This window comes from Panthera pardus, unplaced genomic scaffold (assembly GCF_024362965.1).
Source record: "Panthera pardus isolate Hobbes unplaced genomic scaffold, ASM2436296v1 HiC_scaffold_3, whole genome shotgun sequence".
NCBI classification, from domain to species: Eukaryota; Metazoa; Chordata; class Mammalia; order Carnivora; family Felidae; genus Panthera; species Panthera pardus.
The window spans coordinates 28,664,466-28,678,940 of record NW_026526876.1 but is presented as its reverse complement, the minus strand read 5'-3'; the positions used below and the strand labels follow the sequence as shown (position 1 = coordinate 28,678,940).

General features: G+C 48.3%; 1 protein-coding gene across 14 annotated transcripts in view; it reads right to left on the bottom strand.

The window, feature by feature from the left end:
* MARCHF10 (membrane associated ring-CH-type finger 10) overlaps positions 1 to 14,475 on the bottom strand; it is an 83,282-nt gene that overhangs the window by 30,729 nt on the left and 38,078 nt on the right. For 12 of the 14 annotated variants that reach the window (XR_002085010.2, XR_002085009.2, XR_002085007.2 and 9 more), the window contains 2 exons: positions 13,199 to 13,370; positions 1,660 to 1,812 (listed from right to left, as the gene is read on the bottom strand). Coding sequence is in view for 11 of the 14 variants with exons in the window: in XM_019466630.2 (XP_019322175.2) it covers positions 1,660 to 1,812; positions 13,199 to 13,370 (325 nt within the window). In the remaining 3 variants the exon portion in view is untranslated. The remainder of the gene's footprint in view (positions 1 to 1,659; positions 1,813 to 13,198; positions 13,371 to 14,475) is intronic. The other 2 variants (XM_019466628.2, XM_019466626.2) reach the window with 1 other exon arrangement.

The window sequence follows — 14,475 nt, the reverse complement described above, 5'->3', positions numbered from 1 at the left end:
ATATTACCTCTCTGTCACATTGGCTTCAAATTTCTCACAGATGCGATTCAAACATCTGGCTCCTACTCCAATTTATACAAACCACTTGAGAATGTGAGAGAAAGAATGAAAGAGAGACTAGTGAGGAAAAAAATTGGGGGAAGACAAGGAGGCCTTATCCTTATATAATGGAAAGCTGAATATATACTAGAAAATTGGGATAAATTCTCAGTGAATCTCAGGATAACAGAAGATGTCTTCCAGGTATAGGTGGAGGATTATATGAGCCTCATGGGATGTTTCACGCATGGGGAACCTAACCTTTCATATAATATTCAAGGGCTTACTAGGACCATTGGCGCGGTGCAGGAGAGAAACTAACAGTAATTTGGAGCCTACTATAGCTAGGTGCTGGTCGGTGTATTACTTCCTTTAGTTATTACAGCAATAGTGAGGTAGATTATATTATCTTTTATTTTTTTAAGTTTATTTTTATTATTTTTGAGAGAGTGTGAGCTAGCAGGGGAGGGGTAGAGAGAGGAGAATTCTGAGCAGGCTCTGAGCTGCCAGAACACGGAGCCCAACGCTGTGAGATCCCATGAACTATGAGGTCATGACCTGAGCCAAAGTCAAGAGTCGGACACCTAACCTACTGAGCCACCCAGGTGCCCCTCGTTAGCATTATTTTAGGACAAGGGAACTGTAACCCAGAGGGGCTACTTGACCATCCCAGGCTCCAAGGCAGGGAGGAAGAAGACCTAAAATTAGAAGGGAGGTCTGCCCTTCTCAATAGGAGGTGTTACATCACTGGGGGCCTGTGACATATGGTTGTTGCATGTTCACATATGCTCTAATTGCCCCAAATTCCAAGCCATCCAAACCACTACCCTGTTTGATATTTATAGGTGTCCACTGAAGTATATATCACATTTTAAAATAAAGCCTACTGTGTTCATCGGGTGGTGAGGAAGCGTGATGCTCAGTGGTTTCTCCAAGGGGAAGACTAGGTCCCTGGCGAGGTTGGCTGTCCAGTGTCACTTTCTTTGAGTCCCATGGAGACTCTTCGGGTCCTATTCCTTCTGCCGTCACAGGGGAGGGTGATGTGGTCAGTGGAGCAACATGGCCTGGGCCTTTGGATGAACGCTCAGGACGGAAAGAGGACGTATCCACCAGACCAGGGTTTTGAAGGAAAGTGTCTATTTGCTTTGATGGTATTTCTTACACACTGAGATCTCAACACTCTGGATGGCGAGGCGAGAAGATCCCTGCGGGAGGTGAGCAGTCTGCCACCCACAGACCCCCCTCCCCGCCTCTTGGGCCAGGTGAGATAGCCCCAGAACTGCAGACTGCTTCTCCACCCCTTGTCCCCCACCACCCAGATGCCCTCTCCAGAAGCCGAATGGCTGGCCCCCACTCAAAACCATGCACAGTCATGCTTATGGAATAAATGGGAGAAAAAATAAAAACAAACTCCCCTGCCCTACCTTTTCCGGCCAGCCTCTCTCCGAGAAGGAAACTAGATCCAATAGTTTGCTTTCAAATCCTTTTAAGCATTTCATTTTAAGGTACACTGTCCTCCGCATAAAAGCCCAAGTGTCTGAAAACCATATGGAATTCACCAGGTAACCACACAAGTCCGACCTCTCTGAGGACCCAGACGCATGGGTCCCAGGTCCTTACCTGGTCCCCTGAGGGCCGGCGACTTCACTGGCAGCTGCGATTTCTGTCTGCTCCTGTCCCCTGGCACTCTTGGGCTCTGCGTTTCTGGGCTGACTGTCAGTCTCCCCAGGTTTGGCCTCCTCTTCCTTGATAAAATTTGTGGTGCCTGGGCTGCTGAAAGGTGTAAAATCTTTTCAATAATTTTTACAGGGAAACAGCTTCTGCATAAAGAATGCTCCAAAGGCCCAGCAACGGGGAAGGCAGGTAAGGGACTGGGGCCCAGGTGGTCAGAGAAGAGCTGGATTTGAAACTGGTTGTGTGACCTTGTAGCTGTGTGAACTTGGGCAGATCACCTCACCCCTTGCAGCCTCAGTTTCCTCCCCTGTCAAATGGAAAATCATAATACCTACTTCGCAAGGGTGTTATCACTCACCGTTAATGAGCACCTGTGACACCTGCAAGCAGGGTCTATAAGGGGTGTGTCCTTCTGCTAAGATGCTTCTAGCTTCCTGTTCATAGATGTTGGGACGGGCATGCTGGGAACCCTGTCGAGAGCCCTCTGCAGTTGGGACATGCAAAGGCCCTCTCTCCAGCTGCTCTTCCAAGGTTGAATCACAGCCTATTTTGTACCCTCAGGTTGTTTATTAGCAGCTAAGATGGCCTTCCAGAAAAGTCCCAAGCGTCTGGAATCCCAGGTATACCTATTTGCTTGGCTATGTGCTGGGAGGATGAACTCACGGGAAAGACAGTAGTGGGAATGCTAACGTGGAATGAGTTCCCGATGAATTTTTTTTTTTTTTTTGGAAATTCACATTTTGAACTAGGTTGCTAATTGGTTTGAATAATCTCAAATGTCTTCTGCACATGTAGGAAGCGTCAGTGCCCGTGGAGTTTGGGGCAAGCGTTTCAGTATTTTCCATGCCTCTCTGCAAGTTCTTGAGTTTACGAGGCAGTTGAATCGTGGATATCTGAACTAGATCTTTCCAGGGGAATTTGCCTGGCTCATCCCCTCTTGGACAGTTCAGAAGTTTCACAAATAACCGTCGCCAGCAGGCAACACGGGTAAAGCTGGGAAGGTCCTTGAGTTGTGTGCGAGAGAGCAGCCGTTCTTGGCCTGTGGAGACAACTGGATTTATGTTCCAGAGAGTAAGTTGTGGTTTTTGTCCAGATTCAGGAAATGAATGAAAGTTCTTCCTGGCAGCTCACGAAGCCGAGTTTAATGCGATTAGGTACGACCCGCTTCTCCTGATGGGCCCCAGGAGGGGAAGGCACTCAGTTCTGTGTCCCCAAGACAGAGGGGACCATGTTCTACTGGGGATGTGCGGAAAGAGGGGCGCGGCCGGTGGTGGTGGCTCACGTAGGGTGAGCTGGTGGGGCCTGGAGGGGTTGCAGGTGTGACCGCAAAGGAGAGAAGGGAGTTCTCCAGGAGATGAGGGTATATTCTTCAGAGGGTGTGGGGTGGTGATGAGACACAATTTCACCAACCTGGAGGAGAGTGAGAGGGGATTTACGCTATGGGAGCCAGGACGGAGGGGGGAGCGAGGCACTTTCTCGGCACCCAGATTGCTTTCCTGCAACCCACAGGTTTCTCCCTGGTCACCTAGGACCTCATCCCTCCAGCTCTCAGCAGTCAAAGACTGCCTCCTACCTCTCCCCTGATGGCCAGGGTGGGAGGCAATGGGATTCCTACTGAAGAAGCGGCAGCTGGAGGGCCGAGGGAGGGGCAGTCTTGGGATTCAGGCCCGAAGGTCCCGGTCACAAGGATTGCACGTTGATTCCTAGCGGGAATCCCGTTAGAATCTGCATTTCCTTCAGAGCCCAGGGCAGCAGAACCTCACACTGCCCACTGCCCCATGCCCTCGCCCCCCTCCACACCCTCCCAGGGTGCAGGGGTGGGGTCCTCCTCCCCAGGGGCCTTTCTGCCCCAGCCTGCCCCAGCCGGCAGGTCCTTCGAGGCCTATTTCCACTTTTATGCCCACCCATGCGGCTCTGACTGTGCTTTGGCCAGAACTTTCAGGATTCCTAGGACCTTTAGCATTGAAATAGTCTAACGTCGCCCGAGGTATACATCTTTTCTCTTCTTAAGGATGAGGACCCTGTCTTAGCCTGCGTGTGGCCTGGTCTCCTTCAGGACAAAGAGTAATTGCTTAGTGTGATGTGCGAAGGTGCATTTGGCTACCCGGCTACCACGGGGGAGTCCAAAAGTAGAACAAACTTTTTCTTGGGCTAACCATCCAAGATGACTTAAGGTGATTTTGTCTTGTTCCAAAAAAAAAAAAAAAGCGCTTTCTTCGAAGCATCAGCTCTTTTAAATGATTTCCAGAAATGAGCCTGTCTGTCTCTAACCGAGGGTTTCAGCAGACTAAAGTAATAAAGCTGAGAACCCGGAGATGGTTTTACGAGGTCTGGCAAGCGAAGCTGGCAGGGTGGGCAGGAGCCCCTGACTTTGGGCAGTTTGGACCTCAGGCTCGGCATCTCTGAAACGGGAATATCCCTATCTTGCCGAGTTACTGCGACGTTTCGCAATAATGTACGGAAATGGCCTCAGAGTCCGGTGCTTCTCGGCCGCTCTCAATGGTTGTTGCAGCATGTGCCACAGACAGTTTACTGCTACTCCTACTAATTGGGGATCTGAAGTCGCTCCCCGGAGAGAATTGCACTGGCCCAGAACGCGTTCTGCAGGTTTCATCCCTTGAGAATAACCTACTCGATAACCTTCATTTCTGTGCTGTTCTTGCCAAGCCGTCCTCCCTCAATCCTTTATAAAATCCAAAAGGCAAATAGCAACTCCCTATTATAATCTGCTCGACAAATACCCGTGTGCCTTTGCTATGTAATAATTTGAGGGTTCGCAAAGATGAGTAAGACAGTTTGGTCATGACCTTAAAGACTGTAATCCAATTTGGTGGTACCGCTGACTTCTTCCTTGTGATTACCCTCTCAGAGTCTATGGAAGGCAAACTCTTACAAAATATCCCTTTTCACCACCTGCCGTTGCAGGCACAGATGAGGTGACCTGGGCCGCGCAGCTTGTATGCACCCTGTTTCCGGGTCCTACTCACCTTCCCCGTACCCAAATCAAACCAAACTTCAGACCCCTGGGGCCTTTCTACCGTGGTCCTCCCCGTGGCATGGTACAGACCTTAACCTACAGAGAGACCGAAGTTAGAGTCACACTGGAAGAGGAAATAGAGCTTCCTCTTCAGGTTGGAGGACAGACCCGCTGCCTTGGAGAGAAGGCATCTGTGCTCAGCAGTCCCATTGCTGCCACTCAACACCCTGAAGTTTGTTAGCGAATTTGGGGAAGACTGGTTTGCTTTGCACTGGACCCTCTGCTAGTGTCTGAGCGAGGCGATGCCTCCAGGGACAAAGAAACCAAATGGCTGTTTCGATACAAGGTGCCTGTCCTAGTTCTCTTGAAGATGCTGGGATGCTGTAATTGTTGATTGAATAGTTCTTAATTTGACTAGGGGGGGAAAAGGGTAGTCATCTCCTGTTTACCCAAGGCCCTGATGACTGAGAACCAAATCCACTTAATCGTGCATGTTAATTCCATGTGCCTCATCATTGCTCAGTTCTTTGCATGCTTGCCAGACACAGGCACGGTTCTTGATAGACCAGGTCGAAGAGAGAGAAAAATACAACTCCTAAACCTTTACTCCCTCCCCCTGTCTTGACAAGGAGGTGCCAAGATTCTGTCTAAGAGATGCCTTCTTAAAAAAAATGTCTTGCTTCCTTTACTCTCTCAACATAAATAAATAAACTTAAAAAAAAAAAAAAAGTCTTGCTTCCTTTAGATCGTGGGAAGAATTACAGCTTAGTCGCAAGGGCCGGTGTTGCCCTGGAGTAATAGGCAGCTTTCTGTACAGTCACAAATAACAGACCGCGTCGATTTGCCTATTTGGGTGTGCTGGAAATGTGTGCTGTCTCACATACCCAGAGGAGATCTTAATTAAAGCTTAATTATGTACCATAAATATGTTTTATTTTGGAGCCCAGGAGGTGGGATTTTTTGATTTTGGGAAATGTGGTGCCTAATAAGTAGGCAGGAAAGGGAATGTAAACAGTGAGTGAGCCCTTTAATTTGTCCCCTTTCGGCACGGTTCTGCGTGGCTTCTCAGTCCCAGCGTGTGCCTTGGGAAGGGCCTGCCCCCCCCCCTCCCCGTGCCGCCCTCTCGGGGCTGCCATCGGACACAGGAGGGCCTGCTCTGTTTCTGGGCGTCATGTTCCAGAGTGTGCCAGCCACGGGAGCGAAGAAATCAGATGAGTCTCGAGAGAGGACGGGATTTTATTGGTCGCTCACGCCTTAGCGCTACGAGGAGGTCGAGTCAAGTGGCAGCTGTCTGGTCTTCCTGCTCCCCTGCACACCTCACCGCCTGGGTGTTGCTCGTGACCTTGCCCTCCGGCCCCCCACCTCTCCACCTGCCTTCCGGAAGCCCGAAGTCCCCCTCTCCCTGACTCCTCTGTGCTGTGTGCCTGGCCGAGGGTGACTTACCACACGAGGTAAATCTTACTGGGCCTCCTGGGGCCCGGCAGACACAGCACAGGGGTCTCCACTGGGGTCGGGCAGGACACGGGGAAGTAACACAGGGTGGCCGGGGACTGGGGCACGGGGCCCGGGGACAAGGAAGAGGGGTTGGTGAAGGAAGAGGGGGCAGGAGGGAGCTGGGGGAAGGGGTCCTGGGCCACCGGGGAGGCTGGCAGCAGGAGCGGCAGGAGGAGGCAGCAGGAATTGGTAATGGGCTGCGGGAAGGGGGAGAAAGCAAAGACGGAGCAGTAAGGGGAATATTCAACACAGAACAGGGGGTGCTCGCTGCTGTCACCTGCACAAAAGAAAAAGAGCAAATCAGGAAGCAGCACTCACGGTGGGAAAGCCTGTGAATGAATCAGAACACAAAGAGGGTTCTTCGGGCTGGCCTGTCCAGGTGTCAGAGGGGTGGCCGATGGGATCTCAAAGTCACCTGAGAGTTAACTGAGGGACGTGGCCTCATCATCACACCCTCTTCCAGCCAATAGTCTCTGGCTTCCCTGACAGACGCCGGAAAGTTCTTCCCCCACTAAGTTCCTGCGTGGCAGCGCGGGGTCCCTTCTCCGCCCCCACGGCCAGTCTAATTAGCTGTGCCCGCAGCAACATACGGTGGCTGGCAGGGTCTCACCTCGGTAAGGCTCTCCCCCTCCAGTCCTCCAGCTGCCCGCAGGAGGAGGCGGCAGTCATGCCCTAATCTGGCCTTTCTGCTGCAGAGGGGAGGTTTGAGAAAAAAGAAAGAAGCAGAGATATCCTGGTGGGATCATGGAAAGGGGGAGGGACCAAGGAGGGGAAGAAGCAGGTGGACGAGGGAGGTGTCCAAGTGAAGTGAATGATTTGCCCGCTAAACCCACACTTAATCTGCCAACCTTCTGGAGGCGGAGTATGGGCACCTGATGGAGACACGATCCAGAGAGACCCCCTCGTGCATGACAGATCTCTCAGCGCTGCCACTAGCCAGCTGGGTCACCTTGGATCATCTGTTTCCCTTCTCAAAAACTATTTTCTCATCCGCAAAATGAGACAGGTGTTTTCTCTAGGCCTTGTTCCCCCACGGGTGGTCCTTTGACCACCAGCATGGATGTCCCCTGGAAGCTTCTTAGAAATGCAGAATCCTCGCCCCCTCCTCCCAAACCGACCAAATCACAACCTGCAGCTTATTGGAGTCTCCAGGTATCTCATCAACTTTAATGTTCTAGAATCAAGGCTGTGAGACAGGTGTCCAAACCTCTGTGATGAGAATCACCTGCTGTGCTTGTTAAAGACGTGGTTTTACAGGCTGCCTCAGTGGAGATTCTGATGCTCTGGGTCAGGAACGGGAACCAGGAATGTGTCTTTTCATCAAGTACCTGCCTGGTGACTCTTATCAGAGAAGTTCGGGAAAGGCTGCAGCTGCAATCAGTCCCAATTCTAAAATGCCATCATTGGAAGCATCCAGTTGAAAACCATGATCATTACCTCCAGTATAATTGGGGGTGGGGGTAGGTCTCAGCCCTTAGTTACTCCTATCCTGTGCAAGGTCTGACACAATTATCTGTTCCTTCATTTCCCAGTGCCTCCCTAGGCTTTTGCAGTAGCTGCTACTTCTTGCCTTGTTTCTCTGTGGTTGTCTTCTTCTGTCTTTTCCCCACATCATCCCTGCTTGCTCCATGAGCTCTCACAGGGGAGGCCCTCTTCAGCTCCCTTGCTCTCCCTCTAGGCCCTTGGATTCCTGCTGGTGGCCAGGAGCTCTCTGCCCAGCAGCAGACCTGGGTCCTCCGGTGTTTCCTGGCATTTCCTCCCGGCCATCCTGCCTGCCCCTCAAAGACAACACTCACGGAATGGGGCCCATTCTCTTCTTGCTTTCTCAGCCTTGACAAAGGCAACCTCCACAGGCCTAGTTTTCTGGGCCAGAGCTCCAGCTTCTCTTTGGTTCCTCCTTTTTCCTTATCCCCACACCCAGGAGTCACCACCAAGTACTGCCAGGAGTACTTCCTTGAACATCCCTCAAGCCCAGCCCTCTTCCCCATCCCCTCTGCTTTTACTCTAGGCCAAGCCCTTCTTATTTCTCTCTGGGTGCAGTGCACGTACAGCTTGTCTGGTCTCTCGGCCTCTGTCAGACTGCTCTCACTCCCCTTTCAGGCCCCTCTCCATGCCACAGCCCACTTGTAAAAGTGCCAGTTGGGTCGCACCACATCTCACTTAGATCCCCTCCCAGGTTGATGTGCCAATGCCTTTCCGCTTGACATTCAAGGCGCTCAGGGACCTGGTCCTTGCCTCCCTATAGGGTGTCAGCTTTATACTCTCCTCTTCCTAATTTGTAGGCTGACCCTAAAGCAGAGCTTCTCAAACTCATCTGTGCACACAAATACCCCAGAGATACTATCAAAGGCAAGTTCTGGTTTGGTCAGTCTGGACTGGGATCTGAGGTTCTGCATTTCTACCAAGCTCTCAGGTGACGCCTCTGCTCCTGGTCTGGGGACATTTTAAGGCCCAAGGCCCTAGACTACTTGGAGTTCCTCAATTTTTTACAATAAAGTTATAACCTGTCTTACATCTCAGACTAAGATGGCTTTGGTTGAGCAGCTTATAAAAAGATGCCAGGCCTGGAGCAGCAGGTGGTGGGGGTGGGAGTCGGGATTTCCAAGCAGAGGGAGGGTTGGGGACTGACCTTTCCCTAAGGCCTAGTCTCCCCACAAGGTTTTAATCCTCCCATCTACCTGGTGAGGTAGGTAACAACTCGACTTTACTGATGAGGAAACTGAGTTCGGGGAAGTTGCCAGCTCACATTTAGGGCTATAAAGTGGTAGACCAGGATGCTGAGCCATGGTTTCCCGTTCTGGGCCCTGTGACCTCCCTGAGCCCCACGGTCTCGGAAGCATTACCATAAACGACTGAGGATTAGTATTCTCTACATAGAAAGAGCGTTCACTTATGGTGGTTGTTTTCTAACTTGGGCAGATGGCCTGGAAAGTTGTTGGGACACCAAGGGACCTGCCTGGAAATTCATTAATCTTGGCCTTTCGAGAAAACCTTCCACAGAATTTATTTGCAAGGTAGGTTATGAAGATTTGGGATTTGCGTCAAATTTCTCTTCCAGGCCGCCCTTCAAATAAATATTTCCCGACTCACAAGAGACCACAGTTATGTTAGATGTTTATCTTTTTAAATCTGAGTTCACTGCTTTTTCTTGGTTTTACAAGAATACGTCCTCACGAGAAGCCATTATTAAGCTGAATAGGCTTTGCTACTCCCACAAATGTGAATCTGGTAATGACTAACATTGAACTCAGTAATAAGTGAGGATAATTTCAGAACACTTGGCTTTGTTTAAAAGGGCAAGATTTTGGAAGCAGGCTCTAGGACTCCATCCAGATCCATTTTCCTGGCACAGAACTAGGAGACCGTGCCCAAGCTCTAGGTGACAGGAGAGGGCATGCTCTTTTCCCGTGTGCCGGGCACTGAGGCAGAGAGGTCTGCAGGACTCCAGGCGCCAGAACCCCGCAGCACAGTGGCCTTTGGATGTCTCTACGTATCCTGGAGAAGGAAGATGGCTCCTTTACAACTCAGGCTAGCACTGGGCGGGGTCTCGGGTATAGGCAGGAAGCCAGGAGGCCATAGTAGCTCCCTGTGCTTCTCTGTCCCCCAGCGTTTGCGGGGCCTGGAGACCTGCTCAGCTTCTCCCAGATCCATGCAGAATTCTGAAAGAATATGTAGCTCTGCTTCTGTCCCTCCCTGGACCAGAGTTCACCTTGATCGTGAAATAGGATTTCTGAATCCATGGCACATCAGACACAGCTGGGTCTGGACTCGCTGCCCGACTTTTCCATGTCTTTTTTGGAGATGAAGCAAATCTCTGGCTTGGTGAATGCTTTCTGATTATTCATTTCTCCCCCTTTTGTGTTCTGCTCTGGAAATTCAGGGTGTAGTAAAAGTGTTTGTACCTGCATTTATATCAGGCTTTAAAAAATATAACTCGATTTTTGGTAAAGGGGAAAAAAAGGATTGTGGGGAGTGGGGGCAACATTAAGACAGAGAAAGCAAGGTTTTATAATTCATTCCCTACTAAACATAGTTCTTGTGTCCTAGATATCAATATGCTGTAATTTAACAGGTACTTAATGGTAACAGGCACTGTTCTAATGGCTGAGCGTACATTTTATCATTGAAACTTCACAGCAATCCCAGGAGGCGGGATCTGTTTTGACCCCCCACTTTACAGATGAGGAAACTGAGGCACAGAGAAGTCACTTGCCCAAAGGCACACAAGCAAATAAGAAATGGTACCCAGATGCTAATCCAAGCATTTGCTAATCCAAGCATTTTGACTCTAAGGCACTTCCCCGACACTACACGGGGGGGGGGGGGGGGGGGGGGAACGGGTAACACGGAGAATTACAAGCCAACTCATTTAGCAGCAGTTTGATGGGAATATGTGAACTTACTTAATTTAAAATGCGTGAACTCCTTCTAAAAGAGTGTGAAGAACAATGAAAATCTGACACCTTCTCAGTTATAAACCTATTGGTAGAGGGCACCATGGGTTCCTCTATTGTAAATAGCCTTCTTGGGGGTTCTAGATGGTAGGTCACATGGATATAAGGAAAAACTTGATTTCAATGGATTATCATTACATAGATTCGCGTGTAAGGCAGTCCACATTTCCCAGCTATATTATTTTATTCAGGAAAAGCCTAGTAGAACTCGGTATGGAAGGTTAGTCTATTACACAGGTGTTGCAAAGGGATTTCACTGGCTTGGATGCTTCAATTTGACACAGAATCTCAGTTCTGAAATGGGAGGAGTTTTGGTGACTCACTGTCAACTTTGGCTCACCCCCAAAATGCTTTAGGAAAATATTCCTCTACAGAGGTAAAGAAAAACAGGAACCTGGTGAGCTGGATCAATGTGTCTAGATAATTCAGACCCCCAATCCTCTTTTTCTAGAACCACAGGAGAGTCCTTTGAATTTTCTGAGTTGCTAGCGTCACTCAACTAGACTTTTCCTGAAAAGACTCAGCTTAAATTCTCACCATGTCTCTGGGCTCTCATTTCACTGTGCTAATTAAGGAACTCTGAGGGTGCATCTACACATGTAAAACGAGTGGATCTTAACACGCCAACGCTTTGCTTTTAGCCAACTTCGTGAATCCGGTCTGCTGTACAACTGATCAGGCTTCTGTAGCAACCAGCATTGATCACCAGGACCGCTGTGCTCACTGGACAGCCAGGCCCCAGTCTAGCCCCTTCCTGCACGGGTCCTGGACATGGTCTGGGGTCATAATAGGACGATAAAGCTGGTACTTTTTAAAAGCTTTTACTCCAAGTAACATCCCTCATTTGATGAAATAGGTAGCCTTCTGCCAACTTGGCTCTCTTGCCTAAACCTTGGTGTTTCCAGGCTAGTAATTCTTCAGATGTGATGTTTTATAAAATGTAAAGTGAATTAATTCTTCCTTTTGTCAATGTTGTAAGGTCCATCTGGAGTTTGCTCGGTCAGAAAAGCATCTGTATTAATCACACAAACTAAGATCATCTAGTGGCCTAAACCGTACATTTTAATGATTTTACTTGACAGATGACAAAGTAGCCCAAGCAAATAGCTACCCAGTTTTAGCAAGAAGGTTAGAAATCATATCTAGTGAATGGAATTGCATTATTTAAACTTCAATTTTTTTTTTTATTAAAAACCTCCCCAATTCAATAAATTACCACATATATTTTGAAGTAATTGGGGAATCATCTTATCTGCCCTATTCCATTCTTAAACAGCTGAATTTAAAACATGCTTCCTACTGGGGCGCCTGGGTGGCTCAGTGGGTTAAACGTCTGACTGTGGCCTGGGTCATGATCTCATGGTTTGTGAGTTTGAGCCCCGTCGTAGGGCTCTGTGCTGATAGCTCAGAGCCTGGAGCCTTCTTCGGATTCTGTGTCTCCCTCTCTCTCTGCCCCTTTTCCGTGTGCCCTCTTTGTCACTCAAATATAAATATTAAAAAAAATTTTAAACACACTTCCTACTAAATGTCTTAAAAATGAGAAATTGTTAACTATTAATGATACTTTCCCCTAATTAAATAAGGAAAAAGTGTTGGGGCTTTGCTTGGAAGGACATCATTTCCGATTTTTTTTTTTTTTTTTACCTCATTAAAGCAACAAAATGTGGGTGGTTAATCTGAGGGAAAGCTGCCATTTTCTAAAAATGCATTAAGACTTAACTGGACGGGTGGTTGCATGACATGAGCTATTTAGGATTAGAAAGTAGTTGTGATTTGTATTTAAATGAATTGCACGCTATTTACAAATTCTTCGGCAGTTAATTTGGATCCTTTCCATTCTACTGCAAGCAGAAGGCAGACCTTTCTGCCTAGTTACCCCAACTTCGAAGTCAGTTCCTGGAGGAATCAAGTTTGTCCTCCATATGTTGGCTTTGATGGGGATGAGCCCGAGGGACTCTACGCTTTCACTTGAATTTATCCGCTTTCTGGATACTATTAAATCATTCCTGCCTCAAGCGGAGGACTGATCTCTGCTTCAAAGGCAGCTAAAGAGTGAATTATTTACCAAATTGCACAAAAGGGAGGATGTATCAAGCCCCCTTTCTCCCAGAGAGGACAACCCCAGTATTGGAGGACTTTATTACTCTCTCTTTCTTGGCTATAAATTATGCCATTCAGATGCTTTTGAAAGCTTCTCTTCATGCTCTCGCTTGAGTCATAAAATTTGATACCTGGGGCCAAATGCCTTCCCCCATCCCCACCCCAGAAGGGTAAGGAAGATGAAAAGGCGCCAATTGTAGGGAAGTGTCACACAAAGCCAATGACTGGGCAGCAAATTTGGGCAGTGGGAACAGTTGTTCTGCATAAGTCACACCTTCTTGATTTGCTCTTCTACTCTAGAAGGAATTTTACCACTTGTATAAGATCACCGGACCCTCCAAAACCTGAATTCGCCACTCAGAGGGCCCTCGGTGTAACCGGTACCACCAGTCTGAGTGTTGGCATTACCTGTAGTGCTGGGATTTTAGAGTTTGTGAATTTCCACACATCAGTCACTCACCTGAAGAGGGTTTGCTGGGGCCCCCCTTCTCCGGTTTCCGTGGGGTCATGGTACTTTTATGTTTCTGTTTGACTGATGTTTGGTCAATTGCCGGGAGTCTGGAATCACCCTTGACCGAAGAACTCTTGGTGGAAAGTCTTGGTTCGGCTACAGAATCCTCCTCGCCAGAACTCTACCAGAAATGAAAGGTGTCTGAGTATTAATGGCCAAATAGGTCATCTCTGCTGGGCAGAGGGAAAAAGAGACTAGCTGACTGCAGGGATCCCTCCAACACTAACACTGGAATATCTCACCATGCTTAATATGCCCTTTTACCAGTGAGGTTTTGATGGACTGTATCAATTTAGAAGAATCAATTAGAAATAATAGCAAAGTTAATGAGACTATTTTGCAGAACACCATAAAAAGGAGACACTTCTACGAGTCTATCTTGTAGAACGTTATGAAAAGAATACATTTCTGACCCTTAAGTAATTTGATGACCAACAAACAGCTCATGTTATGAAAGCTATGTATGAAAGCAAAAGAAACAAGCAATGCCCTTAAACTTCTTGCTTTTGTTATCTGAACTGCTTTGGGGGTGGGTGAGTAAAGATGTTCCTAATGGTAATCATATACTTGACAATGAAAAGGAAATTTAGATAGTGTGTTGGGACTGAAAAAATTAGACCTCCGTTTACTGTTCTGAATTACTGGGTGCAACGTGAGACAGACTAATCTTTTTAAGAGTCTCCTAGTTGTCCGTCTTCTATAAAGAAGTCAGTATAAACCTATGCACAGTCAAATCATGATTCCTGCAGTGTCAGAGTGTCTCAGCGCAGCCTTGCCAACACAACAAAAATTATCCAGGCATTCGATAGTTTTCTACTTTGCCGCCACTACGCTCACCAAAAGAATAATGAAAGCAACGTAACTGGCTATGGGAAATCTGGTCACAGTGGGTGAGTTAAGTCCTACCTTATGGTTTTAGGTCCTGGTGTTATGATTTGTGATACACTCTGCGACAAACTAAACCCCAAGGTCTCTGCCCCTCCCTCCCCAGGGGGAGGGCCACTCAGTTCTTCTACAGGCACATTAGTCCAGTCTTGGGAAAGTCCTCTCAGGATGCACGGTCTTCTGCAGACAGAGTGCTACATTAATGCCCCCCTCTTCCCCAAACGTGGCGATTTGTATTGATCTTGCTCATCGTTCCCGCTGACAATTGTGGCATTTTCATTTCAAGGGCTCCTGACTCAGGAAAATAGTGTGTTGAGGAGCTTTGAATTATTGGGTGCAAC